Source organism: Drosophila busckii, chromosome 3R, assembly GCF_011750605.1.
Source record: "Drosophila busckii strain San Diego stock center, stock number 13000-0081.31 chromosome 3R, ASM1175060v1, whole genome shotgun sequence".
NCBI lineage: Eukaryota > Metazoa > Arthropoda > Insecta > Diptera > Drosophilidae > Drosophila > Drosophila busckii.
In genome coordinates this window covers 22,789,794-22,817,205 of record NC_046607.1, presented here as the reverse complement: position 1 = coordinate 22,817,205, position 27,412 = coordinate 22,789,794, and the positions used below count along the sequence as shown (strand labels likewise).

The following is a 27,412-nucleotide window of genomic DNA, read 5'->3' as shown; positions in this document are numbered from 1 at the left end:
CAGCTCCCAACTGCCAGGCGCCTTTGGTTGCGCCACTTGTGCTAAGCACAGTGGTAACAATAGCAACGGCAGGCAGCATGCAACAGCAACTGCTGCCGCATTGCGTCGTGTTGTCTGCGTGCTGCACATTTTGAACACTTGCGACTCAAGCGTTGCTCATATGCCAACTGTCGTTCCAACTAATGTGCAGACAATGAAGCTGCGCTCAGCTCTTGACTGTTGGCCCGTTAATTGCGGCACGCTAAGCCCCCCGCTCACTCCCGTTCCGATTACAAGTCGCTCTTAAGCTGCTAGCTGCTGCTCTTGATCGCGCTCTGAAGTTTTAAGCTTGGCAGCTCTTGAGGTGTTGAGTTTGCGTGTTACTTTTTACATTTTGTTCTATATTATTTTCACACTTTTAGTCTTTGGCAATACTCTATACAAGGTTGAGTATTTAGAATTTCATGTCGGCTTAGCCAAAGTATAAATTAAAAATTATTTATTACAAATTCATAAGCAAAGTTCTTAGCACAAAATGAAACTAAATCAAAATAATACTGCAAGCTTTATCAAATCTAATTACCTATAGCTCTCATTCCATTCCAATATGCCTAAATTTTAAGCAGATTTATTTTCTTTTTTAAAGCGTATTTGTTAGTCTCACTCTGCTTGCAACTTAATTGACTCAAACGCTTCCAATTGCAACGCTTTTTAGTTTCTTTCGCTTCTGCTTTTTGCTCGCCAAACAGTTTGTCTTGCGTTTTGTCTTTGATTCGTGCACTCATTGGTCTCTTTAAAGGCTCAAATTACTTTCGCACGCCCCGCAAAACTTTTACCGGACTCAGCATCAAGTCCGGTTAAGGTTGACGCTGTAATAAGAGCGCTGGCTGGCTGGCGCTAGTTTGTGTTGGACTTTGCAGCTGCTTAAGCTAGTTGGCAATATGATAGCTGTGCATTAAATTGACTTGCTAAGTTGGCACTGATTAAGTATACGCAGTGTGGCTGCTTTACTTCAACTTTATTCAAACCAAAACTTGTGCTGGCAATCAGCATATAATAACTGACAGTTGCCACGCTGTTGTTGCGTTGCCTCAAGATAATGCGCCGGCATATGCTGCAGCACATGCTGCGCCTCTGGGCCGGTGGGCAATTGAAAGATGGCCGATAGCAGTTCCATAATAAAGCTTTGCGGTTCGTCATGCTCGCGGCGTTGCGCGGACTCGCAAAGCGCGCGTTGCACACAGGCGCTGCCGTTAAGCTGCCGCCTGCAAGTGCCAATGATAACTTAAGTAAGCATGTGTGCGTGTGTGCTGTGTGTGTCTCTGTGTGTGTGTGTGGCACTTACGTTTTATACAGTCGCTCTATCTTGGCATAAAGCAAAGCGCGTGAGCTTAAATGTTGTTGCAGCTGCAAATGCTCAATGTCTGCATCCGCTGCCTGCGCCACACGCCGCCGGCGTCGACGTCGCTTGCCAAATACGGGATAAATGCGATGCTTAGGTGGCGCCTGCAGCAGCTGACGTGGCCGTTGCGTATAGTAGCTGTAACTACACAGCGAAAAAAAAGAAGATACAAATAAATATTAAAGACTCAAAGTAAATAAATGACTATGAATAACAAAGCAATCAAATAAGCATTGAAGCTGTATTTTTTCAGCTATGTTTACTTAATTAATAAATTTAAAATATGTATTAAAAATATTGCATTAGTAACTTTGGATTTTAGGCAAATTTGCGTAGTGAATTGCAATTAATATTCGTATATTGGACTGTCATATTCTTTGCTCTGTCCAAAGCTGTTGAGTTAAGACCATGAGTGGCTCTTCTAATGTTGCTTACCTTGGCGCTGCTGTTGGCATTGGGGTTGGCTTATAGGCCGACCATTGCTGCTGCACGCGCTGCTTGTTGCGCTGCCACCAATTGGGCGTTGTTGCTGGCTGCTGCCATTGCTGCCACTTGGCTATTGACTGGCGCGCATTCCAATTAGTCGATTTTGTTGCTGGCTCTCCATTAGCCGCATTTGCATAAGCGGAAACGTCAGCAACGCGCTGCACATTCGTATAGTAGGCAGGGGTATGGCTTGCATATGTTGCCGCTGCTGCTGCTGTTGCTGCTGTTGCCTGCATTGCTTGCCAATTAGTGGCCATTGGTATGCTGTTGTCCCCAATGTTGAGCTGGGACACGCTATCGTTGCGACGCAGGATGCCCAGTGTGCCATCGTTGAGACGAGTACGCAGATTGTCAAGTATTTCGCTGGGTGGCTTACTGGGCAGCTCCCAGGCAACGGCGCATGTAATGCCCAGAATGGCGTAATTCGTAAAATCTATAATGGGTATGATTAAATCAAAGACAAGCTGAAATGAGCTGCCCTCGGGAAAGAGCAAATAGCGCTTCTGACGATGCAGCAACAATAACTGCTGACGTGTGGCATGCCAAGTGTTTGTGGCACTCTCTTCTGTCGCCATAGACGCCACACTCATGCGGCTCGTTGTCGTTGTTGCAACGTTATTTTCATGGCGTTGCAGACACAATGGCAGCAACACCACCAGCAGCAGCAGCAGCAGCAACACAAACAGCAAGACACACAAAATGGCAGCAACAATGGCTTTAATTGTTGTTGCCATTTGCAGCAAATTAAGGCGCGCTGCAAAAGAAGCAAAATAATATTTTTAATTAGCTTAAGCTGCATGCACGAACATTTTTTATGAACAGCTTTTAAATATTAATTGAATTTTATTCATCAATGAGCACGGCGCTTGCACTGAAAGTTGCAGCCTAATTGTGTTCATTGGTGTAATTGAGCGCTTGTCGCTTGGACACTCTATACATATTTGATGTTGTCAATTCACAGATGCACACACACACACTGACACACACACACATACACGAGCTGCACATTTGCATAATTTGAATTTGGCGCACAGGCGACATTTCCATTTTCCAATCATGCGTTAAATTAATGTAATTTTCAACAACGCGCGAGTCAGTCCCAAAAAATGTTACAAAACTCAGGGCCAGCGGCCATTTTAAGCATTACCCTTCGTTTGTTGTTATTGTAGCTGCTGTTGTTGTAATTAAAAGTTGCCTTGCAGCTGAATTTCGGTCGCTTAAAATTTATGTTGCAGATAATTAACGCAAATACTTTTTTTTGTTGTTTTCTATTTTGCAAATTTCGAGTTTAGAGTTTTTATTTTCACTTGTTGTTGTTGTTTGGCCAACGATTAAAGCCATTAGCTTGTCTGTGCTCTACTGATAGAGGTTCGATAAAAGCGCAGCGATGGCTGCTGCTGCTGCTGCCAGTGGCGCTTGTGGTGTGGCTAGTCCAGTTTAATTGTACAATTAGCACCCAATTGAGTGTCGTTAACTCGTTTTGATGTCAGTTTAAAAAAGGTTTACTTTTTTTTCGTTGCCATAGAGTGTGAGAGGTGCTAATGCTTTATAGCCAGCGGCAGTTTGTCAATAAATTAAGCTTGGCTTCAACTTTAGTTGTTGTAAAAGCAATTCAATTGTTTTTTTTCTGTGCGCTGCTGTGCAAATCTCTAGCGACATTTCAAGCACTGAGCAAACTTGCAACCACACACTTGCAACACATTGGCAAACACAAACACAATCAACACCAACACGTTCCAAAGTTGGCTACACTCACTGCAATTATCACAAATGCAATTCCCGCACACACACACAAGCAAACATAAATTTAAATTTAAGCAAATTTTCAGTTGCTTTTGAACTAGTTTTTTAGGTTTTGGCTGCTCGTGTGAGATTTTTACTAATTTTTAGCAAGTTGAACTGTAAACAATGTCAGCAAAAGTAACCAAATGAAAACAAATGCAGCAAACAAAAACACAATGTGCTGCGCCCAAGTGGGAGGGGAGCGTGTGGCAGTGGGCGTTGCGGTAAATGTTTGTGTTAGTTGCTAGTCTAACGAACAGGCGTCGTCGTCGTCGTCGTTGGCGTCGTCGTAGTCTCGTTGCAGTGTTAAAAATTGTTCGTTGCATGCAAAACATTTGTCAAATGTAAATTAGCAGAGGGACTGCTGCTGCTGCTGCCACTGCCACTGCCATTGCCACTGCACTTGCTTTTGCGGTTCCTTCCCTTGGCAGTGTGACACGTGGGCTTGTGTTCGGCTTGTGTGTATGTCTGTGTGTGTGTGGGCCTGGTCTCTGTTAGTACAAATCGCATAAAATCACACTTAATGCCCGCAGGCAACGGCAGCATGCAAAAAAGCGCAACGAGCCGTGAATGTTGCACGCAAACAAATGTTGAGCGGGATGAGGCGGTAGGCGGCAACTTTGCTGTGGCAAGGCTACGACAGGCTGCTACTGTTAGTATTTGCTGTAAATGTTGCAGCCAAATGCGGAAGTATTAACATGAAGCCCGCGCTCTCTCTCCCTTTATGGCTTCTATTGTTTCCAATTATCACATACGGCATACAAAAGCAACGTTTAATTTCAGTTGCATGCAACTTTGTGCACACACACACACACAGGCATAGAAAAGTACAAGTCAAACTTTAATAAGCGCAATTTGCGCCTTTGCTTTGCTTGTTGTTGCTTGCCCACATTGCGTATGAGCAATTTACATGCCAAGTGTCAGCTGCTCACACTCTCCCGCTCTCTTCTTCTGCCTCTTTCTGAGCATTTGTGTTATATCAACAAAAGTTCGCAGCGCTGTTTGCTCTTTCAAGCGTATTTGTTGCGCAGATAAGAAAATCATTTGAAAATTTCTGCATAACTTTGCAAATCTAAGATAAGTTGCAATTTTAATTTAAAATTTTCACTTCGTAGGCATGCGCTGCTGTTATTATGAATGTTTGCATAATATTTAATTTGTGAGTAATACTTGCTCATCCAATTTAAAGTTAGTTGCCACGCTGTGCCACGTCTTAAAGTCCAATGACTTTGAATATTTGAACTATGCAGCAACTTCAATTAGCAACTGCGTGTGAAGTGGCAACGTGCAATGAACTGCTGCTCCAGTTATAAACTCAGACATAACGGTATAAATATGGATACGTATATAGCACACAGTTGTTGCAATGTATTAGCGCCTTGGGCTAATCACTCAAAAGAAATTAGCGCAATGTTGTTTTCGCTTTAATTTGAGGCAAACGAAACTGTAACTCGGATTTGGCTTTGGCTTTGGCTTTTGGGTTGCTTGACTTGACTTGCTGTTTTCATTTTACAGCTGCCAGTTGGCAGTATTTTAATTATGTCAAATTTGCTGCTGTTGCTATTGCTATTGCTGTTGTTGTTGTTGTTGTTATTTTAAGCAACAGCAGGCAAATGTCAGCAGCTAATTAGAGAGAGTGAGCCAGCGGCGCTACTCAATGTCACTCAGCTTGAGCATAAGCATTTGTTGTTGCCTTTGTTATTGTTGTTGTTGTTGTTGTTATACAGGTTGCTAGCTCCCCAACTCCCCAAAGCGCAGGCTTGAGAATGTGTTGACTATGACAACGTCAACGTCGCTGTTGCCCACTTCAGTGCGCGTTGGCTTTCGTCTTTTGGCTGTAGCTGTTGCTTTTGGCCTTGTCATCATTTGCATAAGAAATTTATCTCAATGAGTAGCTAATTGGGAAATTGCGACATGATATGCCATGCCCCTCACGTCCTGCCCAAACAAAAGGCTTGCGCCAAATCCGCGTTAGTTTTATTGCACTAATCCTTGAACTAATTTACAAAAGTGTAGCCAGCGCAATATGGCAACTAAGCTAAACTTAAGAGAAAGATTTTGATACAGCATTAAAGCCAAATCAATTATTGAATCAATGCTGCAGCTTTAGCTTTATAAAATGAAGCGACTTTGCTTTAAGCTGCTTTAAGTTCTTGCCATATGCACAGCGCTGTGTGCAAGCGGCAATCAGCATTTGACTTATTGCATATATACATAGGCGCTCTCTCCCTTTCTCTCTGTGTGTGTGTGCTCACATTCATGGCCACAAACTCAATTGGCTAACTGAGCTCATTAGCAGCCAACTGGCTTTTGTCTGCCGCGTGCCGCGCGCACCCAAACCGCGCTTGGGGGTCGCCTGCATGTTGCTGATATTCTCGCACCAATTGCATTCGATAATGTTAGGCAAGCCGTATGGAATTAATTGCACATTTTAATTGACAACGTATCAAATCAATTTGCATGCCCAGCCAACGATTAATGAATGAATGGCTGCCTGGAATGGAATGTACACAACACTGAACTGAGCTGAGCTGAGCTGAGGTGTTGTTGTTGTTGTTGCTGGTTGCAGGTTGCAGGTTGTGCTTTTAATGCTTAACAAGCAGGCAATAAATTAGTATGGGTAACGTTTTAAGCTGAGCCAACCAACTAGGGGCTGCATTTAATTGATTTGAATAGGCATTTAGTAGCAACATAAGCTAATGCATTTGCTTATTAGACACGCATTTTATTCTTTCATTAGCTAGCCGTCTGTCTCTACTTATCTTTATGCACTTTAGCAATTACTATAATTTACGCTCAATTGTTGTAACTGTCAATTACATGCACGCAAATTTTTATAGCATTGCTTGCCACTCATGATAATGCAAAAAGGGCTCATGGCCAGAGATATTAATTTTAATTTGCCACAAAAATGTCACTTGACAATGACAATAATCAACACATTGAGTGCTTTAAAATTAATTGTAATTGCTGCCATGCAAAAAATAGTAATTAATGTAAGCAAAGTGACAAAACGCACATGAAATAAAACACAGTTAACAATATTAACGAAATACTCTTGCTAAAATTCAAATTAATTGAATTTTCAACTTAATTAGGCACTCAGTGTTATTTATTTATCAATAAAATGTACAAATATGAAAGCAAGTGCAAATAAAAAAATTATTCATTTAATAAAAAGCAAATATTTATGCTTAATTAAAGAAGTGTTTAATTGCAACTGTTTGAATACGAATTTATCAACGCTGACTTAAATTCTGCTATACTTTGCCTGCAGTGTATTTAAAATATTGTTGTCATATGTTGAAATGAGAAAATTAAACAGCAAACTGGCAAACAAAATTAACAACAACTAATTATTATGCGCGTGTGTGTGCAACTGTATGCGTAAATGTGGCATGTGCATTGTCAGCAGGTAAAAATTGCCAAATGGCAAAGTGAAAAGTGCAAATGCAATTGTAGCGCAGTAACTTTTATTTGCTGTTGTTGCTGCTGCTGCTGTTGCTACAATTTCTCAAACAGCAAGCATAATTAATACTTGATACTAGTTGTGTGTTTGTGTGTGTGGCGCTTAAAGATTTTATATGCGACACAAGCACGCTTGTCAAGTTTCTCAGCTTACCTTTGGCTGCGCAACAAACTTGAAGAGTGCAATGCAACAACAGCAGCAATTGTGCAAATTACAACAAAGCTGCATGTGTATGCGTGTGCGTGTGCATTTTAATGCGCTGCTGTGCGTGTGTGTGTGTGTGTAATTTATGTTTTCAACTTAATTAAAGTTAATTTTTAATGTTGTGCAGAGGACAGCGGCATGTTAGTTGTCGACACAGGTCTGCGGGCCTTTTGGGGGTGTGGCAAGTGCCTCAAAAGGCGCTTGCAAACATTTTAACAACACTTGGCATTTCATGCTGGTGACATTAAACAGCAGCAGCAGCAGCAACAGCAGCAGCAGCCCGCAAACTTTGTCATGCAATGAGGTCAACAATGGGCGCCCGCAAAAGTATGCTATGAATTTGTTTTTTTCTCTCTGCTGCTGCTCTGCTGCTGCTTTTTTCCGAGCGCTGTTTAATAAAACTGCCAATTAAACGCATGTAGCACTTGTAGCAATCAGACAAACAGTATAAAAAAAAACTTAGTTAGGCACTCTGCACATGGCACAAGTTAATTGCAAATTTTAAATTACGCGTATGTGCGTCAGAAAAAGTTTAACATGCAGCTGCAAATTGTAATAAACTACACAGTAGCTTGTTAACAATGTAAATAAAATTATGCAGCAATTTTTTAAGCATTTTTATTACGCAAATCCTTTGGCATCACAATCAAACATCATCCGTATATGGCGATATGCTATCAAAGCTGAGTGGGCAATGACTATGGAGCAGCTGCTGGCAATTCTCTTCACGCAAATAGGGCAAATGATGCTTCTCATGATCCTCCAAGCTGCAAGCAAACAAGCGTATTAATTGCAGTTATTCAATTATATTAAAAACTTACGCCAACATATATTTTAAAAGTTTAAACAGAAAGCCCTGACTCTGCTGTGCGCTTTGAGCGCTGCAATAAGCTTTGAGCACACAGGCCTGCGCATCAAAGCCGCTGCGATCGAGCAGCTCATGCATGAGCTCAACAGTGTCGCGACGAAAAGGACGATTCTCACGATTCACCAGCACCGGCGTATTGGCACGAAATCCATAGCCATGTGCCCATATCGTAGGCTTGGGTATGACATTGTTTTTGACATTAACGCGAAACTGCAAGCATTTAAAATTAAGCTAAGCCTTGAAGTGGGCCGAATGCTGTTACGCACAAATAAACGTGAAGTTTCCAGTATGTCCAGGTAGCGTTTGCTGCGTCTATGTGGCAGCGTGGAATTGTCTGCTTGTATGCAAACAAGGCTGAGCAGCAGCAGCAGCAGCTTAAGCTTTGGTGTGTGCATTGTAAGCAAAACTGAGGCCAAAGACAAGTGTCATTTGTATTTGCTGCATGCTCAGCTGCTGTTGTTTAGATAACAAATTATAAAGCAACTGCTAATTACTAATAAATAGTAGGCCTAGCTAGCAGATCAAAGTCAAGCGACAGCAATTAACGCTGAGTCTTAAATATAATTAAAACTCACCTGAATATCAGCTTAAGCAGCTTGAAGAGCATGCCGCTCTTTTGCTGCGCTCTATCGACATCAAACAAGGCTGTGCAGAAAGATTTTAATAAGCAAGCGCGTCCATCAAACCCATGACTAGTTAAACAAATAGTTAAATTAATTGCCATTTAAGTGCATTGACTACTCACCCATCGAGCGCGCTTTCAAGCTTTGAAAACAAATCACGCTTGAAGAAAACACGATTGCGTTTGCGCTGATCCTTGGGCTCTGGGAAAGGATAATTTGCGCGAAAACCGTAGCCATAGCTGAACAGCGTATTAATTTTAATTAAATTGTTTTTAGCATTTGTGCGCCACTGTGTATGTAAAAGTAAATTGCAGCTTTGTCAAGTGTCGGGCATAAAATAAATACAAAACCCACCGACATACGTGAGCCCTTGGTGAACTCCAGATAGCGTTTACCTCGTCGCAGTATCCTGTCGGTTGCATTGTGGCCTGTCAACGCATTGTGGTTGTCATAATGCATGTCAGCGCCGTTGTTAGCCGCAGCAGCAGCAGCAGCAGCAACAGTATTGTCAGCACTTTGAGCGACAGTCAGCGGCAGCAAGTAGAGCAGCAGCAACGTTGACAGACAGACGGCGTCAATCCTTGCACTAATTAATACGCGCCACATTCTGCAACTCAAACTTGCGCTAATTTTTTGCCACTTTTTATTTAGTACTTTAAGCCACAGCAACGTTGAGTCTTGTTCAGTTCAGTTTTTGCCGTCGACTGATATGTCCAGTTAGACTTAATCTGTTTGACATAAATAAGCGCTGCAGCTAAATAAATAAACAAAACAACAAAGTAAGCCAAGTCATTGTCCTCTCTTATGGCTTCGCTTGGCCGCTGCTTATTTATTTATTTAACACCTTGTCCCAGCGCATGTTTGGTTTGCTTTTTCGTCAACTATTTTTCGTCTACATTTGTCTTTTCATTTACTATGCTGCCTGTCGTCTCGTAGACCAGCAACTGAACTGAAACACGACTCACACTTGTTAACACCTTTTGCCTCAATCTAACTTGACAATTTCTTTTCAAAGGCGTCTCAACCAAACTCAACAGCGTGGCCAGCATCGAGACTCTTCAGTGGGTCTAGAACTTTTTGGCTTCGAGTAGCTTTTGAGCCAAGTAGCTGAGTCTTAGTTACTCAATCATTTCATTCAGTTTGACACATAATCAACTAATTTAGTAAAATATTTATATTGAAATTAGTATTAAGTTATTATTACATTTTTAGTTATTAGAACTTTTATTTTATTTTTTAAAATTCATTTTGCTTTACTTATTTTTCAGTTCTAATTAAAGTTAAGCTTATAGCTTTGTTTCAAAATTCACATAACTGCAGCTTAACCACAGCATATTTTTTGTATAAAAACCAAATGTTTTTTTGCTTTAATTTATTTTGTTGTTAAGCTGCACTGTATTTATCATTTGTTGAGCCACAGGCCACATCATTAAATTGGCTTTTTTCCGTCTCAGCTGTGCAGTGGCTGGGACAATTTATTTGAGGCTAACAAAAAAATTGCCAACTGTCAAAGTTGCACAACACTTTGGCTATGCTGCTCAATTTTATTTGTTTTTGTTGCAACAGTGACAAGTTGAGCAGTTTTCAAAACGACGCTGATTAAATTAAATTACCCAAAATACGAAAAAAAAAGCAAAGAACGAAAGAAAATTTGCCAAATGTATGCCACTTCAATTAAATAATGTTCAAGCAACAACTGACAACAGACAAAGCCATCAGTCAAGGCGCCCCATGCAGCGTCTACTTGAGTTGGCGCTGCCGCTGCTGTGGCTGTTGCAAGCTGAAAAATGAATTGTCATTTATTATGTGTGTGTGTGTGTGGGTGCAACAGGTGAGCGGGGTAAGCAACATTGACAGACTATTAAAACGCGCTACATAAGCAATTTGAAGTTATTTTTTATTTTCATGCAGCATAATAATTTGCAGGTGGCTTCGAATATTTGCCAAATGCCAGTTCAATCAATGAGAAATGACAGTCATACTGCTGGGCGCAATCAAAATTGTGTGCATGCCGATAGGCATTATCATAGTGCACTATATCCGCGTGTTCATCCAGCTCGCGTGTAAAAATTCGCTGCTTGGGTAGGCTGCAAATCGAAATAGATTAAGCTAAGTCTGCAAATATTAGTGGATTGCTTACGTGAATATGGTGCGCAGCATTTCGCCAATCATGTTCATCTTGGTGCTTTGGAAGTACTGACGACTCTCGCAGAGCGTGCGCAAAATGCAGTCGCGTCCATTGTAGCCCATGCTAAGCAACAAATTGAATATAGAATGTTTAAATAGAGTAGAACGCTTTGAATTGGAAACTCTTACTTATCAATTATAAACTCTATATTCTTGTAGATGGCGCGCTTGTTGCGTCGATGTCGCCAAGCCTTGCTCACTGGCCTGTTGCGGAAGCCGTGCAGACTGTCGAGCACCCAAGTGGCATTGGGCAGATCATAGGCAACGCCCCAATTGAGGCCGTAGCTATTGTGCGCAAAGTATGGATTGCCTATGATGCCCACAGTAAAACACACAGACACCTGCACACACATACACATACACAGAAAGTGAAAAAGCTTAAGCGTTTTTATTGTGGGCGTGGCAACACCTACCGTAAACGAGCTGCCTTCGGGAAAGCTGAGATAGCGCTTGGGTCGACTTAATATGCGCGCAGCTGTGACATTTGCTGCTGGTTCCATCAAAGTGGGCGATAAATCATGATAGCTGGCTATAGCTGTGGTGGTGGCCCAACAATCGTAAATCAAAAGCGTTACGAGTATTAAGCAATAATTAAACACGGCAACTCGCGCGTAATGCATGTTGCAACACACTCGCTGATGTGCTGAATGCAACTGCCACAACAAAAAGGCCACACGCGCTGCCAGTTTACTCAAACAGACAACAGACAACAGTCATTCGCACGTCATGCTTAAATTGCAGCATGCAACATGCCACACATATGCGCGAACTTGCAACGGCAGCTTAATTGAAATTTGACTGCGCGCCAGCCAGTCAAACTTGAAGCGTCAACATTGTTGTCAGCCAGCGCAACTGACTGGTCTTAAAGTCGTTCAAACATGGCTATGTCTGTATACATTTGATGCGCACTGTATATAGCAAATGTCAGTTGGCGTATATATTGGCCATGTCAATGGCTGGCAACAAGCAAACAAACAAACAACTTCATTAACCCCATAGGGCCAAGACGAACAGACAGCCAGCCAGCCAGCCAGCAGTTGCAACTAACAGTTAGCTGTCTCTGTGTATGTGTGTGGCATGGCGTGTGTGCGGCATTAGCTGACCTATTAGAGGCAAAACGCTCGTAAAGCAAAGCGGCAAAAGTCAATAGCAACAACAAAAAGAACAGAGCCAACAAAATTGGCAGGCATCAATTGTGTAAGCGCTAAGCAAAGCAGACAATCGACAACGACGTACACGCAACGCATCGATATCGTAACGTAACGTAACTTAACGTAACGCTTAGCACGTGAATAGCTCGAACAAAATAGGGTCAACTTGGAGCACTAAGCCGCAAACTTAAAGTCCCAACAGCTGTCAAGCACTTGAAGTTTTTGCGCACTTGAATTAATCTGAACTTCAACTATAGCTGCTGGCATTTGATAAGAGCTGGCCACAGTTAATGCTTGGCCATGTATTTTATATGCACACACACACATATATATATATATAACATATATATCAGCTCCAATTATTGTACATTTCGTTATGCATTTTTCGTGTTTTGTCGTATTTTCATTTAGCCTGCGCCCAATGTTGTTAAAGTTCTCTGCGCCAGCAGCAAAAGTCTTTTTTCGGATATTAAACTATTTCCGAAGCGTAGCAAAAAAGCCAATTTAAATGCTAATATAAAATACCAACATTTTATTATTATGCCAGCCGCACGCAGCCAGCTACACACACTACAGACAGCGTCAGCATGAGCGAGACAGACACACGCACAATTTGTGTGGTGTTAGCGGTGGCGTATACTTGTTGTTGGGGCCATAGTGCAAGGCGGCAAGTGTAAGAGACCAGGCAAACACTTGAGCTGTGAAAGTCGTCTTCGTTTTGCCCAACACACACACACACACACACATAGTATGTGTGTGTATTAAGCCAAGTGCCTGTGCTGATTTTGGCAACACATATACATAAACTCAGCCAGCTGCTCTTGAGGTATGAGTCAGTGGCAGGCCAAGTGCCATTGAAGTGCTCGTCTCTTAGATGACTTTATACAAATGCCAAAACTGAAACGTTTTTGCAGCTATAGACTGACTTTAAGGTACGCTATAAATTGTATATAGGTTGCTAATTTAGTTATAGTAAAACTTGAAATTTAAATACGTAAGTCTTAAAGTATTTGCTTATGCTAAAATATTAACTTATATTTTAAATATATTAAGCACAAATCTGACTAAAATGTATTATATTCAAATATGTATTAATCTCGAATAATTCAGCAGTTTTTCTTGATTATTTGCAAACTTAATCAATTAGTAATGCAAAATATTTAAACTGTTCAGCTATGATACGATAAATGACTCATACTTGCTAAGTTATAGTAAATTGAATTTAAAATTTATAATATATCTATATTAGCATTAGTTTGCAGCAAAATCTATGTATCTCTAACTAGAATAGTTCATTATTACTTACTATGCTTTGAACTTCTGTCTAATTAGCTTGGCAACTTAATGCTCTTTGATTGCTAATTCCTCAACTATGCCTTGCTGCTCTATATTCCACTCCATGCTATTCTCTTATATACTCTTCGCTCTATACTCAATTGTAATTTGAATTTGCTTGTGCTGCATTAGCATGTGTAATCCGTTTGTTAAAGACTTAGGCTTGCCTATCAGCAGCCTATGATTGTGTTTGTTGTGTTTGTGTGTTTGGGGCACGAAAAATAGCTCAACATATTAACAAGTTGACTGGCATCAATACATCAATAATACGCTTGAAATGCTTGCGAACTTTTGGTCTCACCTGTCCATCATTGTCTCCAGATTGCCATAGAGATCACGGCGATGTCTGCGCTTGATTTTGGCAAGTGCTGAGAACGGTCGCTTTATGTTCCAGCCATGGGCATTGTGCAGCACCCATGTGATGTTTGGCAAATCGTAGGCAATGCCCCAATTGAGACCAAAACTCAGATACAACAGATGGGGATTGCCCACAACGCCGGTGGTTAGACAAAGAGCAGCCTGCAAAAAGTTTTTGTTGTTGGTCAGGGCTGAGCTGTGTAGTGACTGCTCTTGACTTACAGATGCTGATGAGCCCAAGGGAAAGGCCACAAAGCGTTTGCCCCTGGACAGTTTACGCGGCGACAAAGGCAGCGTCACATTCTGGAGCGCGGCTTGCGGTTGTGTGGCTTGCAACTCAAGCTGCTGTGGCATATGCAACGCTGCGGCTTCGATTTTCTGCGCATATTGAGTGCGTATTAGCAGCAGCAGCCACGTGAGCGCTACCAAAGGCAACCAGCTATGATACATCTTATGTTGTCAACTTCAACTTTGTTTATGCTGTCTGAAGCGCCAAAGCTTAGCAGCAAGCGCAGCTGCTAATTGAATTAGTTTGTCTACAACGGGTTTTTGTTTCTAAATGCCAATTAAAAGCAAATGATTTGAATCAACAGCGCAGCTGACACGAATTGAAGCAGCACGTTCGCTTTGCTTTTGGGTCAACTAAAAGCTGCAACACAGCAGTTGCTGCTAGTTCATCAACAGCTGTGGCACAACATGAAGCTGCTGCTGCTGCTGCTGCTCTGCCTCAGCTTGGCTGCTGCTGCCAACAATAACAGCTACAGTTATCTGCGTGAGAAGCCGTTGCAGCTGTTGCAAAGACAGAAGCGCTGGCTTACCTTTGATCTGGGCTCATCCATCACGGTAAGTCCTGAGCGCGCATATGACTTTAAGCTTTCGTCTCTCACTTGCAATTTGCCAAACAGTTGACGGCCAACTGTGCGAAGGCGTTGCTAGACACCAGACCACGTGGCTTATTGCTGCTGGGCGAGTTTACCTCCGTTTATGCCATGCCAGGCGCTATAGAGGATTGGTTTCCAAGACGTAAACCCAAAAAGCCGTTTCCACCACCGCCACCACCACCGCCGCCGCCGCCTCCTCCACCCGCCATGCTGCCACTAAGTAGCGCTGATCCAGCACAGCCTTTTTACATAGCATATCCCCAGCTACAGCCACAGTCCACGCCCACAGTGCTGGCTGCCAATTCGCAGGGCTGTCCTGCTTCCCAGCTGGTCAGGCATGCAAATGGCAACTACTATTGTCAGCCCACAACGCAGTTGCGTCGACTGCGCCGCCATTTGCAGCAGAGTGGCGCTCAGTTGCTGCCACAGCCGCTTGGACCAGATGGCATGCTGTTCGATATACTCACCATGCTCGCCGAACTGTAAGTTGTGCAAGTTGCAAATGCCGCTTAAACCAGCCAGCTTATACCTTGATATGCGTTCTTATATTTCCATTTTTCTTTCATTTTTATTTTTTTTTTTGTGGCAGGCATCGGTATCAAGCACGTTACTGCATCATGCGTACGCTCTGCGAGTCGCGCCATCTGTTGTCGCCGCCGGGCACTACGCTCTTCCATGATATCTTTCGCATTCTGCTGCGCTATGTGCATCCGGAGATTGCACAAAAGTCTGCATACTTCAAAGCCTTCACCGCCGGCCACTCGCTGCCTGAGTGCGCTCAGCTCTATGGCGCACATTGTCCCCAAAGCTTTTTGCTTCACTTTACGCAACACTTTTTAGGCAATAAACAGCATAAAGCTAAAGCGTGATAAATTTTTAGCACTTTATTTTAATTTTTCGTAATTTTAAATGCTACAGCCAAATGGACAAAGTTACATTGACTTTTAGGCTCGCATTGTTCGCAAAATTTAACCTCTGCCCACAAACATATCTGACCATAAATTTGTAGCACAAAAAACTATTGTACAAACGTGTAAATGCATTGCAACAGTTTGTGTCTCTGTGTGTGTGTGTGGAATTTTATTATGTGTGATGCCAAAAAATGCAATTGCATTTAAGCAAATACGCGAACACAACTGACATATTTATTGATAAATGCACAAACTATATATATATTGTAAATGAAATAAATAAATATTTCATTTTTTAATATATTGCAGTGGATAAAATTAAAAAGAGTAATTTGGAGTTGCGTTACAATTTGTTGAAGTTGGAGTCCCATAGCAAACGTAAATATAAATAGTTTTATGCTGCTGTAATGTTTTTTATTATTGTCACAAGTAGCCAAAAGAAACAGTTCGCAGACTAGTTAAAGCATATTTGTTGATTTAGCATTTTTTCGAGAATTTTTACATAATTTTTAGTAGTTTCATTTGCTTAGAAGATTCTGGCAGCACTGATTGGCGGCTCTCTTTGACTTTTGTATGTGCGCATGTGTAAAAGCAGCTAAGCAGCTGAGCTCATGCAGCTCTTGCTATCTTTGTCTGGCTTGCCAAAGTCGGCTGCCATGCATTTTTTAATTCGCTCAGTGCGCTTCGACTGTTGAGAGCGTAAGAACCAAGATGGCGGCGCTGCCTTAAATTGCAGTGGCCGCTCTTTTTGACTTTTGTATGTGCGCATGTGTAAAAGCAGATCAGCAGCTGAGCACACACTCTTGCTATCTTTGTCTTGCGTGCTTTGCTATTGATATTGAAATAAACGCACCAATTAAATGCAGCCATTTATTCATTTGAGTTACAACATATTTAACTGCTTTGAATTCCCTTTTATTTATTGATTTTTATCAATTGAAAGTGTATTTCTTAGTCGGCTGCATGTAAGCGCTGCTTTAAGCTTATATGAAATTTTTATTATCGTATGCAAAGTTTGTTATTGTTTTGCTTTTGTGTGTGCGTTTAATTTAAATAGTGCACAGAATATTTGCATAGCACAGTGAACTCTTGTTTGCATTGTTGTTAAACAAAAAAAGAAGCAGCAGCAGCGTGGGGGGTTAATGCTGTAGCTGTTAAGCGCCAGTTGACAGACAGCTGCTAATCAGTGCAGTCAACAGCTCTGAGCACTTGAGTTAATTGGCCGCTAAAGAGGTTAACATAGCATATGGCGGGTTTTAGTCGCGTATTGAACGCGTTGCTGTACAAATGATGCGCTTACAACAGTTAAGCCTTGGCTCGCTAGCGCTGCTCGCTCTCCAGCTGGCGCTGCTACCAATAGCAACGAGCAACATGACAACAACAACAACAAGTGGAGCTGGCATTGTGGAAAAGGTGCACAGTCGTCAGAAACGTTATCTGGCATTTCCGGATGGCTCGTCGGTATCGGTGTGAGTTGTGTGCGTTGTGTTTTGTGCTTTGGGTTCTAACAATGGCAATGGCAATAAAATTCTTTTGACAGGCGGCGATTTGTTTGACCGTCGGCATGCTGGGCAATCCGAATGTGAACTTTATCAGCTGGGCCGTCAACTGGGGTGTTGCCTACAATTTGCCGAATCACAATTGGGTCATACAGCATGCGCATGGCTTTGCCGCCAATCTAACCAAGCCCATGATACAGCGACGCTCACGTCGCAGCTTCTACAACGAACTGCAAACGGCGATAGATCAGTGAGTAAAGCGTTTTAACTTAAATACGTTTGACTAACTCGTAAGTTTTTGTTTAGCATGGGCTTCAATGGACGCGACTGTGTGGCACGTGCGCTCTGCGAGAGCGCCAAGTATTTGCAAACTCCAGGACGACGTGGCAACATGCTGGAGCAGCTGGTGCGCACTGTATTCAGTTTGCCCACAGCGCCAGTGGCAGCGCATGAGCCGGCGTCGCATCATGAATACGATTCTATATATCGCCGTTCCAAGCGTGAGCTGCGTGACTGCCATGAGCTCTATGCAGGCTGTCAGTTCTCCTTGTTAGCCTTGGGATTGGGACACTATGCAGCGGCGCCCGCTCAGTTCAATAAACATCATTTTATGTAGCCATAATAAAATTATTCATAAGACAAATAGTTAAATCAAATAAATGCAAAACATGCATGCATAATTTTAATTAACTTTAACCCCAATACAATTAAAACAATTCACATTGTTGCATTTTTTTTTAAAACAAATTATTTTCATTCTTCTTTATTTAATAACGCGTAACATTTATTTATATAGTAATTGTTTTTTTTTTTTTGCTTTTATTTGCTTTTCATTTATTATGCTTATTTTTTTTTGTTTGTTTGTCATTTCGTTTATGTTTTATAAATTGTTGTTGCATGTTTGTTAAATTGTTATGCAGTTGCAAATGTTGCTTGCATTTTTAATGTTGTTCTTTTAATTTTCAATGTTTCTTAGTTTCTTAGAGCTGCAATGGTATTTTTTATAATTTGTTTGCAAATGCAAAGTTTACGTTTATATGCGTACATAATTTATTTATGTTTATGCTTTTGTTTTTTTGTTGTATTTTTAAACTATTAATGATTTGTTTGCGGTATTAGTTTTAATGCATAGTTTTTGTCGTTTAGTGTAATTGCAATTTAATTATGCATATTAGTTAATATGTTTGCTGTTGCTGTTGTTGTTGCTGTTTGTTTTGTTGTTATTGTTGCCTAAAAGATTTGTTTGTTTTTTTTTTTGTTATACTCGTATATGCCATGTATGTATATAGTATTTACTTTAAATTTGTTTATGTGAAATGTAAATGCAACATATTTAGTTTTAAAAATTTATTACTCGTTTGACATTTACGTTTGCTTTTAAATATTTATGCGCAATTTATTCTTTAAGTGTATGTGTGTGTGTGTTTTGTTTTGTATGTGTGTTTCAATTAAAGTCTAGAACTTAAGCCTAACATTTGTTGTTGTGTAAGTTTAGTGGAAATTATGTTACATACATTGCCTATAGTTAGCGCTTAAATTAATGTTTTTTTATTTATTTTTAACTAAATTTGTAATTTAGTTAAAAGTTCGATTTTTAGTTTTTAATGCAAAACTTACACTTTAATTTATATTTAGTTAGCGCAACATATGTCTAACTACAATTGTTAGTTTAATATTATTATTATTTTTTTTGTATTTTTTAATATATTGTTGAGCAAATATATGTTAGTTTTTTAGCCTGCACTTTGGCATGTTTTTTTTATTTAACTTTAATTTTGTGGTGTTGTTTTCCCCAGTGAGTTGCAAGAATCATTTTTGTTGTTGTTCGTTTTTTTTTTTTTTTTGATTGAGTTTGACTAAGTTAAAAATGCTCTTGCTAAACTTTAATTTAATTATGTTTTTTTTACGCATAGTTTGTTGTAATCATAAATTACGTTAAGTTAATTTGCATGGAAAATTATTGTTGTTGTTTGCGTTTTTCTTTTTTGTTGTTGTAAAATTTACACTGGCATGCAACAAAAGCGCTTAAGAACTAACGGCACCCTAAGACTTACACACAAATATAGATGCAATTTAAAATTATAAATTATACACAATTTGATTTTAGCACACAAATACATACATAACTACAATACATACAAATTAATATGCTAGACTTTAAAACGATTTAGCGCTGCTAATTTATTTTTTATACAATAAACTATGAATAAATAATTCATAGTGCTGCTGCTCTGCTGTCTGTCTGATGTATGTGTGTGTGTGTGTGTGTGTTTGGTTAGTGCTGTATTTTAAACACAATTAGCTAAAATTTATTATATACAACAGAGAAACTGCTTGATACTAACTAACTAGCTGAAATATTAAATTATAATTGAATGCAAACTAAAATTAGTTGAAACAGCCTCTTAAAGCCTAAAAATTTGTTGGGAAATATTTTACAATAGCTGTGTATATATTAAATACTATGCTGTGAAATTTTGTTTGATTTCAAAAATTTGTTTGTTGCTTAAAATTCAAATTCGTTTAATTGCATTTGTTACTGTTTTGCTTGATTGCTGCTGCTGTGTGGCATGAACTTTGTGGCATGATGATGCTGATGAATTCGTTGCATGTGATGAATGTGCATTTGAAACCTTTATTAACATTGAACATTGTTGTTGTTGTTGTTGTTGTATTTTTGATTGGCAACTCGAAGCAAAGTGTGCAGTAGTCTAAAGGCTTTAGCTACATATATAGTACGATTATATACAAGACTATAATAGGCTGTTAAATTGAGGATTGAACTGATGCGGAAAGGGGTGTGAAGGGGGTTGCTGCTATTGTCAGGTACTTTAACTGTTTTTTGCATTTGAAGTAAATTAAAAGTAAAACAAATTATAAATGAAGTTTAAGCTTGAAACTTGGCCAAATGAGTTGCCGTGCTGTGTATGTGTGCGCATGTGTATGTGTGTGTGTGTGTAAGCTATTGATTTTATATTTTTTTTTTGCCAGTTGCGCTTCCAATTACATTTTTGTTTGCTGGCATTTGCAAATACGCAGACTTGATTTCATTTTTTGTGTGTTTTTTAGCTACAAAAGACGACCTTTGATTGGAAGACATCCGATTTTATGTTTTGTTTTTGTTGAATCTCAGGGTCAAGCCGCATTACATTTATCTTTAACTATATATATTTACTTTTGTTTATAACTAACTGTTAATTGTAAGTGCTAAAAGGGTAGCTGCAAAAATTCTGCGTATATTTTATTTTTTGCTTGTTTTTCTTTTCTCTCTTGACTAAAATGAAACACTTTGTGGTTGTGTGTGTGAAATGAGCCAAAGTAGTTAATACCTGGTGCTTGTAAATTAATATTTCGTTGTTCGTTCATAACTGTACTATTGTTAAATGTGTGCAAACTAGTGCTAGACTATAGAATAACGGTGTATTTGTAAGCTATGTTGTCTCTTTTTATTTTTGCTTGCTGGCAGGGTTAGTGTGTGTGGGTTATACTTATAACTGTGTGTGTGTGTGAATGTCTAAGCTTTTATACATTTAAATTTATTGTTAAATACTATTAGTAGTGGCTAAACTTAACCACAATGTTAACTTCAAGCCCCGTTTTGCAATTTTCTTTGTAGGAAACTGTGACAACTTGTATAAGTTTGTCGCCTAAGTCTCGCTTACACATACATATATATCGATTGGCAATCTTACATAGCTAACACACACACACACACATACACACGCGCACGCATTATATATATTTATTGATTACTTATATATGTTTGCATTTATATTTAATTTATGTTTTTTTCTCCTTTGTCTTATTTGTGGCAGTATTTAAATTACATTCATTTTTTGTTTAACAAACTTTTATGCATTTATATTATATTAATTTTTACATTAAGCACACTAAACATTTAGCTATTGTTAAACAAATGAAAACGCAAAGGCAAAAATTTACAGCTTAACAACTGCTGTTGCTTGTGTGTGTGTGTGTCGTTGTGTGTGTGTATGTGTGACTTAATTAACTTAAGCTTTTAATTAATTAATTATTAATTAGTGCAAATGAGCTGTACAATTGATGAAAATATTTGAATTCTTTGAAACGACGACTGACTGACTGATTGATTGATTGATTGCTTGCTTGCATGTGTGCAGTGTGTGTGTATGTGTGTGTTTGTGTAGGTGAGCGCACACACATGCCAGCCTGTTCGTTTATAACCTAAAAACACAACCAATGAGAGCATATACACCTTCCTATGTATTTTGTTGACTCTTAATCGAATTTCGTCTTCGAAATCTTCGATTTGTTTAAACTTTAGCATATTTATGTTGCGTCACTGCACTTTGTTTATAATTATAATTTGTTTAAATTTACGTTCTATGTACTCGTATAGTTTTTGCTTTTGCTTTAGCGTGTCGATTTTCCCAAGTGAAACAATTTACAAAAACATTTTTTTGTTGTTTTTTTTTTGTTGAAAATTGTTTATGTTAATTCAACATTTATTAGTTTAGTTGGCTGTACATGTTTTTAGATTAGTTTATTCACAGAAAAGTTGCGCCTTTTACTTGTCATTTTATTTATTTATATTATAATAAAAGCTGTTAATTTTTTATTTGTTGGTTGATTGTCTAAAACTATAACAAAATGTTGTTAAGCATGAAGTATAAATATATTTGAATAAATTGCGCTAAGCTAAATGAGCCGAATGAGTGCAGCTGTTGCAAGTCCTTTGGCCGCCCCAAGGACGCAAGTTGCAAGCCCAAAGCTATGCAGACGGGTATGCCCGACTAGCAGTATACACTGTACTTTTCAATTTTCACAGCAAACTAAATATAAAGTACAGCATACAATTTATTTAAGCTAAGTTAAAAAAATAAACAAGCAAAGCTAACTATATACACAATAATTATTATAAATTAGTAACGCTAGGACTTTAACTGGCACTGATGAAATATATAATATATACATAATGTGAAACCTGCTCAAACTGAATTAATGCTGTGCAAAATGATTTAAAGCTTTAAATTTAAATTTACAATTTGTTATAATTTAAATAAAGTTTGTTTTTGATTTATTTAATTTTGAAACAGTTGCAATTGTTGATGTGTAATACTATTGTTATACACATATATATTGTGTATATATATTTCAGACTTTTTTCATTATGTGTTCTTTTTTGTTATAACGGAAATCGAGACAGTGTGTGTTTTGCATTTTTAATTAATTGTTTTATTCATCAATTGTATTTTTTTGTGTTTTTGTTTTTTTAATTTTATAAGCTCAGTTGAATACTTTGAATATTTAATGTAATTAGTTTAATGTACAATTATCATATTTAAGTATGCGTTTAATGTGTGTGTATGTGTGTGTTTGTGTTATTAAATGCTTAGCAATGTTTAATGTATTATTTATAAATTGTTTTTACGCGCTTTTGTTTATATCTATAACATTTAGATTACATTTAGTTTAATAGCTAAGTATTTAAAAAATGTTAACTGTTGATTTTTTATGCACTTTACATTTAAGTACACCGATTCAGGTGTTTGCTATTTACTTGCCCCCAAACAATCCGCTGCTCAATTAGCTTATTTAATATTTAATTGCTTTCATGTGTGTGTGTGTGTGTGATGTGTGTGTGTGATTGCAAATTTGTAGCATTTTTGGGTGTGATATCAAATGCATAAAAATAAAATAAATTAAATGACAGCAAAATGTTGTAAATAAGCTTAGAGCAATTAAGAATTTAGCAGCTTATGCTAAGCAATTGACTAACTGATTGCTATAAAGTCAAGACTTTTAACTAATTGCTGCTGCATTGTTAGCAAATTCCGTAAGCTTATGCACACACATGCTGCATTTAACTGCTGTATGTGTGTGTGTGTGTGTGTGTCTGTTGCAATGCCACTTTTGTTGGCAAAACTATTTTAATTAATTCACATTCACAATTGCTGCTTGTTGCTGCATATTTTCGATTAGGAATTTTAATTAAACTTTTGCCACTTCTCAAGCCGACAACAAAAAAAAAACACAACGCAAAGTTGCAGCAACAACAATTATAAACAGCACAACAGCTTGACAACTCTGCAACTGAGTTGTCGCGACATTTGTTAGTTTTTCTTCTCTTTTTTTTTTGGGTGTTTTTACTAATTTCGCTTGTTTTCATTTATAATTTTTGTTTGCTTACATTGCGAACGTTTTTGTGTGCTTGTTTTATTAACATACAGTAGCACACACACACATATGCAAACAACATTCCACACTTAATTTGCCTGCATGCCTGTGTGCAACGCCCTGAAGCATGCAACAGAATATACAAAGTACATAGCGCTGCTTAAGCTTGAATACGCAGCAGTTAAGCTAAAAAGTTAATTATGTAAAACAAATAGTTGGCAAAACTTATATAAAACATATTTTGCAATTTTAATAGCACTAAACTCAGTTGCTTTTTATTCAATAACAAATAAATAAATGCAGTCAAACAAAGAATAAATTTAACAAATTGTCATTTTGAAGCTGTCAAATTTGCAATGTTTTACTGCTGTTTATTTTGTTGTTTGTTGTTAGTGTAATATTTACGTATTTGTTTGTGTGTTGTAGTTGGCGTTAACTGCTTTTAATTTATATACTTACTTACATGTAATTTGTTAAGTAAATATGAATTCTTGTATAGAATTGTGTCTAAAGTGCAATGCGCCAAGTTTCGCCTGTTGTTGGCTACTACTTTAGCTTGTTGTTATAAACTAATATTAATTTTAGATATTTGGTTTTGTGGCTTAAAAATTTATTATACTCGTTACACTAATTTATGCAAGCATTTTAGTCATTGCTAAAAACCAGCGTATGTTTCTTTTTGGTTGTGAATTTAATTCTAATGCAAAATGTTTTTTGTGTTATTAACATTTGCTGCTAAAATATGCACAAATAATTATGAAATAATTAAAATTGCTTACGCTACACACGCACACTGTGAACACATGCAGTCATTTGTTTAACTATTTTACATTTAAAATGTCATTTTAAAACATTTATTTGGAATTTTTTGTGTGGTGAGAAACGTTTTTTTTTTTTTGTTAGAACTAAAAAATCAACAAGGAACTTTTTGGCGCTCGAAAAATACAATACAAATTACAAAAATGTTCATTTGTTTTGCTTTGTTACTTTACAACACTGTTTGTCATTTTATGCAACACTGCACAACCTCCAAACTTATGTACTAAACTTGCTGCTCAGCTTGAGCTGCAGCTGACTGAAATTTGTTCGCATACTGTCGCGTTTACCAACACTAGTTTACATACATTTTGATCAACTGCTCCAAAAACTTGACGCGACATTTACTTTGAGTTTGTAAGAAATTTCGCAATGTTCGCTTCGCACGCATTTCACATTGGGCTCCATGAGTTAGTGTTGTTAACAACACTGCTGTTGCTGCTGCTGTTGGTGGCGGCGGCTGTTAGACTACTCATGGCATGGCTCAGTGTGTATTATCCACGATCATCGTCGCGTGCGGCGAACAGGGTTCGCAACGAGCTGATGATTAAATTCCACCAGCCAGCTGCGAACCCAAGCGGACGCTATAAGGTGTTCTCACTGCCCATCTTGAGCAGCTCGAATTTCTTTTTGGCAATTTTCGAATAGAGTATGTCAATCGGCTGCGATTGGTCGTACAGACTGGGGGCTTGCAATATAATTAGCGCTGTGCCGACCACGCAAGCGATTGCGAAAATCCAAAGAAACAAGCGATCCAATACCATGGCCACATATTTCCAATCCTCCTCCACCTAATATACAAACAAAATTAAACCAAAAAATAAATACACTTTTAGTTAAATTGCTTTTGCTATATACTATATATGATATTAAATATATAGTAGTTGGCTCGCCTGTCGTTTGCTAAAATTGAAAGCAAATAGAACGTGCATTGCTCTCCCCCCCCCCACCACAATGATTGGCAGCACAGAATTGCGTTTTCCGTTTGCCCTGCTGCTAACCATTTGGAGCACACAAACAACTCAATCACTCAGCGCCAATTCCTAGCGCAACGTGACGCTGCCACTAGCCTAACTGACGCTGAACTGCAAACCCAACCCCAACCCCAACTGCTCGCTTTTGTAGCCATTTACAAGTTTTGATTGCAGCCAATGCAAGCACAACGTGTTGGCAGTGAAGTCTGCGGGTTACGCTGGCATTGGAATTGGATTTGTGTGGTGGCTCATGTAGCGCTTTGATTGCAATGCATTTCCCATTTGCTTATGCTTCAAATTGAAAGGTTTGCTTTTAAACTAATTACAAACATGTTGAATGTTGTACTTACGCTTTCGAATTTATCTTTGTTTTTCACATGCTGCGCTATGAAGCGCGAGCCCTCAATGGTCTTCTCCATTTCACGCGCATAGGGACGCTCGAACGTGGGACTCAGATCAGCAGCAGCAGCGGCGGCGGCGGCGGCAGCAGCAGCAGCGGCAGCGGCATGCGCAGCAGCTGGACAACAGCCCGGACTTATGTCGCCATTCAGAGCTGATGCACTGAACAGATCATCGTCGGCGCCTGGCAGTGGCAGTGAGGAGGGCAGCGGCGGATCACTGAAGCAATGCGCTGCAATGCCGCCCGCTGCTGCCAAATCGAAGCGATGCGAAGCGGGCAGCACTGTACACAAAGAGAGAGAGAGCAAATAGAAAAGGCAAATGAGTATGAACTGTAACTACATTAGTTAAATCAAATTGTAAGCAATTTTGCAGCACTTTTCAATGTTGTTTTATTTTGCTTTGCGCAAAATGCAATTTGTAAGTTTTACTGCTGCTGCAGTCCTTGTTTTTACAATGTGCTTAAGGAACAAAAGGCAGCACGAAACAAAGAGAGAGAGAGAGAGAGCGAAAACTCACTGCTTTATATTTATTTTTGCGCAACTACGAGTTGCAGTTTCATTAATTTGCTGCTTGGCCTTAACTGTAATTCAATTGCATTCGTCAGCTGTTGAGTGGTTTTATGTGTCGTATACTTAATATTAAGTGGCAGGCGCCAACTTAAAGCAGCTGTCAGCTTACATTCAACTTGGAGTTGAGTTCGCTCATTCATTTGCAACTAATTAAAAATGTGTAGCATACTTTGCTGCACTCCAAGTTGCAGGCAGCTGTCAATGTTTCGACAAAAGCAATTTAGAGCGTGCGCCGCAACAAAACAAGCAAACAAGCAAGCCAGCAACTTATGCAAGTTTGTTTTGCACGCCACTTAATTGCCATAAATTATTTGCATAGACTGAACTTGGCCCCACAATGCACAGCGCGCGCAGTGCGAAATTATTAACTTGCGCGCATAAATTCTGAGAAAAAGTTTGCCACGCTTTGTTGTGGGCTAAGTATTTCGTTTCGAGTGCAACTCACCTGGTATGCCATAGTCGCCGCTAAAACGCTTCGTATCGTAGTTAACGAACTTGTCCACATCCGGCGGCAAATGGAACACGTCCGTTAGCACCTCGGGCTGTTCCTCTTCGGCTTCCTCCTTTTTGGGTCGCTCAATGCAAAGCAACTTGGGCAGTATTTTGATAAACACACGCTGCACCCAAGGCGCCATGCGATGTGTTACAGGCGATCTAACAAATTACCAAAAATTAGCTAAGAAATTTTATTTATTGCAGTGTAGCTTACCTGAAGTTCACATTGAGCACAGCAATTGTGACCACAACGGAGAGCGTAACTAGCATCATGGTAAATAGCAAATATTTGCCCAGCAGCGGCACTGTCAACGATGTCGGCGGTATAATCTCGGCCAGCAGCAGAAAAAACACAGTCAACGACAGCAGGATGCTAATACACAGCGAGATCTTTTCACCCGAGTCACTGGGCAGATAGAACACCAAGACGGACAGAAACGAGATTCCCACACAGGGAATAATCAGATTGACGGTGTAGAAAAGCGTTTTGCGCCGCAGCGTTAAATTGAATACAATATCCAGATACGGCTCCTCACAGCAGCTGTAGAACTTCTCATTGCGCACTGCGGGCACGCGCATTATGTCCCACTCCACCGAGATGTAGTAGTCCTGCAGATCAATGCCCACTTCTATGTTATCCGAATCGGCCGTTTGCTTCAAGTGCCGCAAGTCAACCTGTTGGGCAAGAAGAGCGTAGAGAGTTGGGTTACTAAAGTTGCTGAGCGAGAAATGAAAGATTATTGCTGTCAAACTCATTGCAGCAAACATTTTAGTGCTGTCTTTTAACTACTGCTACAATGCGTATACTTGATATTGCCTAATACTTTCTATTTATAAAGTACGACTCTTGAGTAAAGCCTGATTGG

The 27,412-nt window shown here is 39.3% G+C and overlaps 6 protein-coding genes across 7 annotated transcripts in view; 2 read left to right on the top strand and 4 right to left on the bottom strand.

Moving 5' to 3' along the window:
- Nucleotides 1–997: 997 nt before the first annotated feature.
- On the bottom strand, nucleotides 998–2,515 carry LOC108601525. The gene is made up of 3 exons (XM_017989424.1): nucleotides 1,817–2,515; nucleotides 1,325–1,525; nucleotides 998–1,244 (listed from the first exon to the last, which is right to left on the bottom strand). Exons 1-3 carry the CDS (start codon nucleotides 2,455–2,457, stop codon nucleotides 998–1,000), a joined length of 1,089 nt encoding a protein of 362 aa, XP_017844913.1. The 5' UTR covers nucleotides 2,458–2,515.
- A 5,453-nt stretch (nucleotides 2,516–7,968) lies between these two features.
- LOC108601526 lies at nucleotides 7,969–9,272 on the bottom strand. The gene is made up of 6 exons (XM_017989425.1): nucleotides 9,168–9,272; nucleotides 8,936–9,102; nucleotides 8,766–8,882; nucleotides 8,457–8,502; nucleotides 8,144–8,421; nucleotides 7,969–8,089 (listed from the first exon to the last, which is right to left on the bottom strand). Exons 1-6 carry the CDS (start codon nucleotides 9,270–9,272, stop codon nucleotides 7,969–7,971), a joined length of 834 nt encoding a protein of 277 aa, XP_017844914.1.
- A 1,444-nt stretch (nucleotides 9,273–10,716) lies between these two features.
- LOC108601527 lies at nucleotides 10,717–14,197 on the bottom strand. The gene is made up of 4 exons (XM_017989427.1): nucleotides 14,066–14,197; nucleotides 13,788–14,005; nucleotides 10,954–11,064; nucleotides 10,717–10,900 (listed from the first exon to the last, which is right to left on the bottom strand). The coding sequence occupies exons 1-4, from the start codon at nucleotides 14,195–14,197 to the stop codon at nucleotides 10,717–10,719; spliced, it is 645 nt and encodes a 214-aa protein (XP_017844916.1).
- LOC108601528 (zinc finger homeobox protein 3) lies at nucleotides 14,198–15,593 on the top strand. Its single transcript, XM_017989428.1, has 4 exons — nucleotides 14,198–14,238; nucleotides 14,575–14,686; nucleotides 14,749–15,206; nucleotides 15,314–15,593. The coding sequence occupies exons 1-4, from the start codon at nucleotides 14,198–14,200 to the stop codon at nucleotides 15,591–15,593; spliced, it is 891 nt and encodes a 296-aa protein (XP_017844917.1).
- A 1,294-nt stretch (nucleotides 15,594–16,887) lies between these two features.
- LOC108601529 lies at nucleotides 16,888–17,750 on the top strand. The gene is made up of 3 exons (XM_017989429.1): nucleotides 16,888–17,102; nucleotides 17,176–17,384; nucleotides 17,441–17,750. The coding sequence occupies exons 1-3, from the start codon at nucleotides 16,923–16,925 to the stop codon at nucleotides 17,748–17,750; spliced, it is 699 nt and encodes a 232-aa protein (XP_017844918.1). The 5' UTR covers nucleotides 16,888–16,922.
- A 6,475-nt stretch (nucleotides 17,751–24,225) lies between these two features.
- Nucleotides 24,226–27,412, bottom strand: part of LOC108602123 (acetylcholine receptor subunit alpha-like 1) — a 55,436-nt gene continuing 52,249 nt past the window's right edge. Inside the window, exons 7-10 of one of the 2 annotated variants that reach the window (XM_017990150.2) lie at nucleotides 26,761–27,221; nucleotides 26,497–26,705; nucleotides 25,431–25,762; nucleotides 24,226–24,897 (exon numbers count right to left, since the gene is read on the bottom strand). In XM_017990150.2, the coding sequence (XP_017845639.1) occupies nucleotides 24,691–24,897; nucleotides 25,431–25,762; nucleotides 26,497–26,705; nucleotides 26,761–27,221 (1,209 nt within the window). In that variant the 3' untranslated portion in view covers nucleotides 24,226–24,690. The remainder of the gene's footprint in view (nucleotides 24,898–25,430; nucleotides 25,763–26,496; nucleotides 26,706–26,760; nucleotides 27,222–27,412) is intronic. The other variant, XM_017990151.2, reaches the window with a different exon arrangement.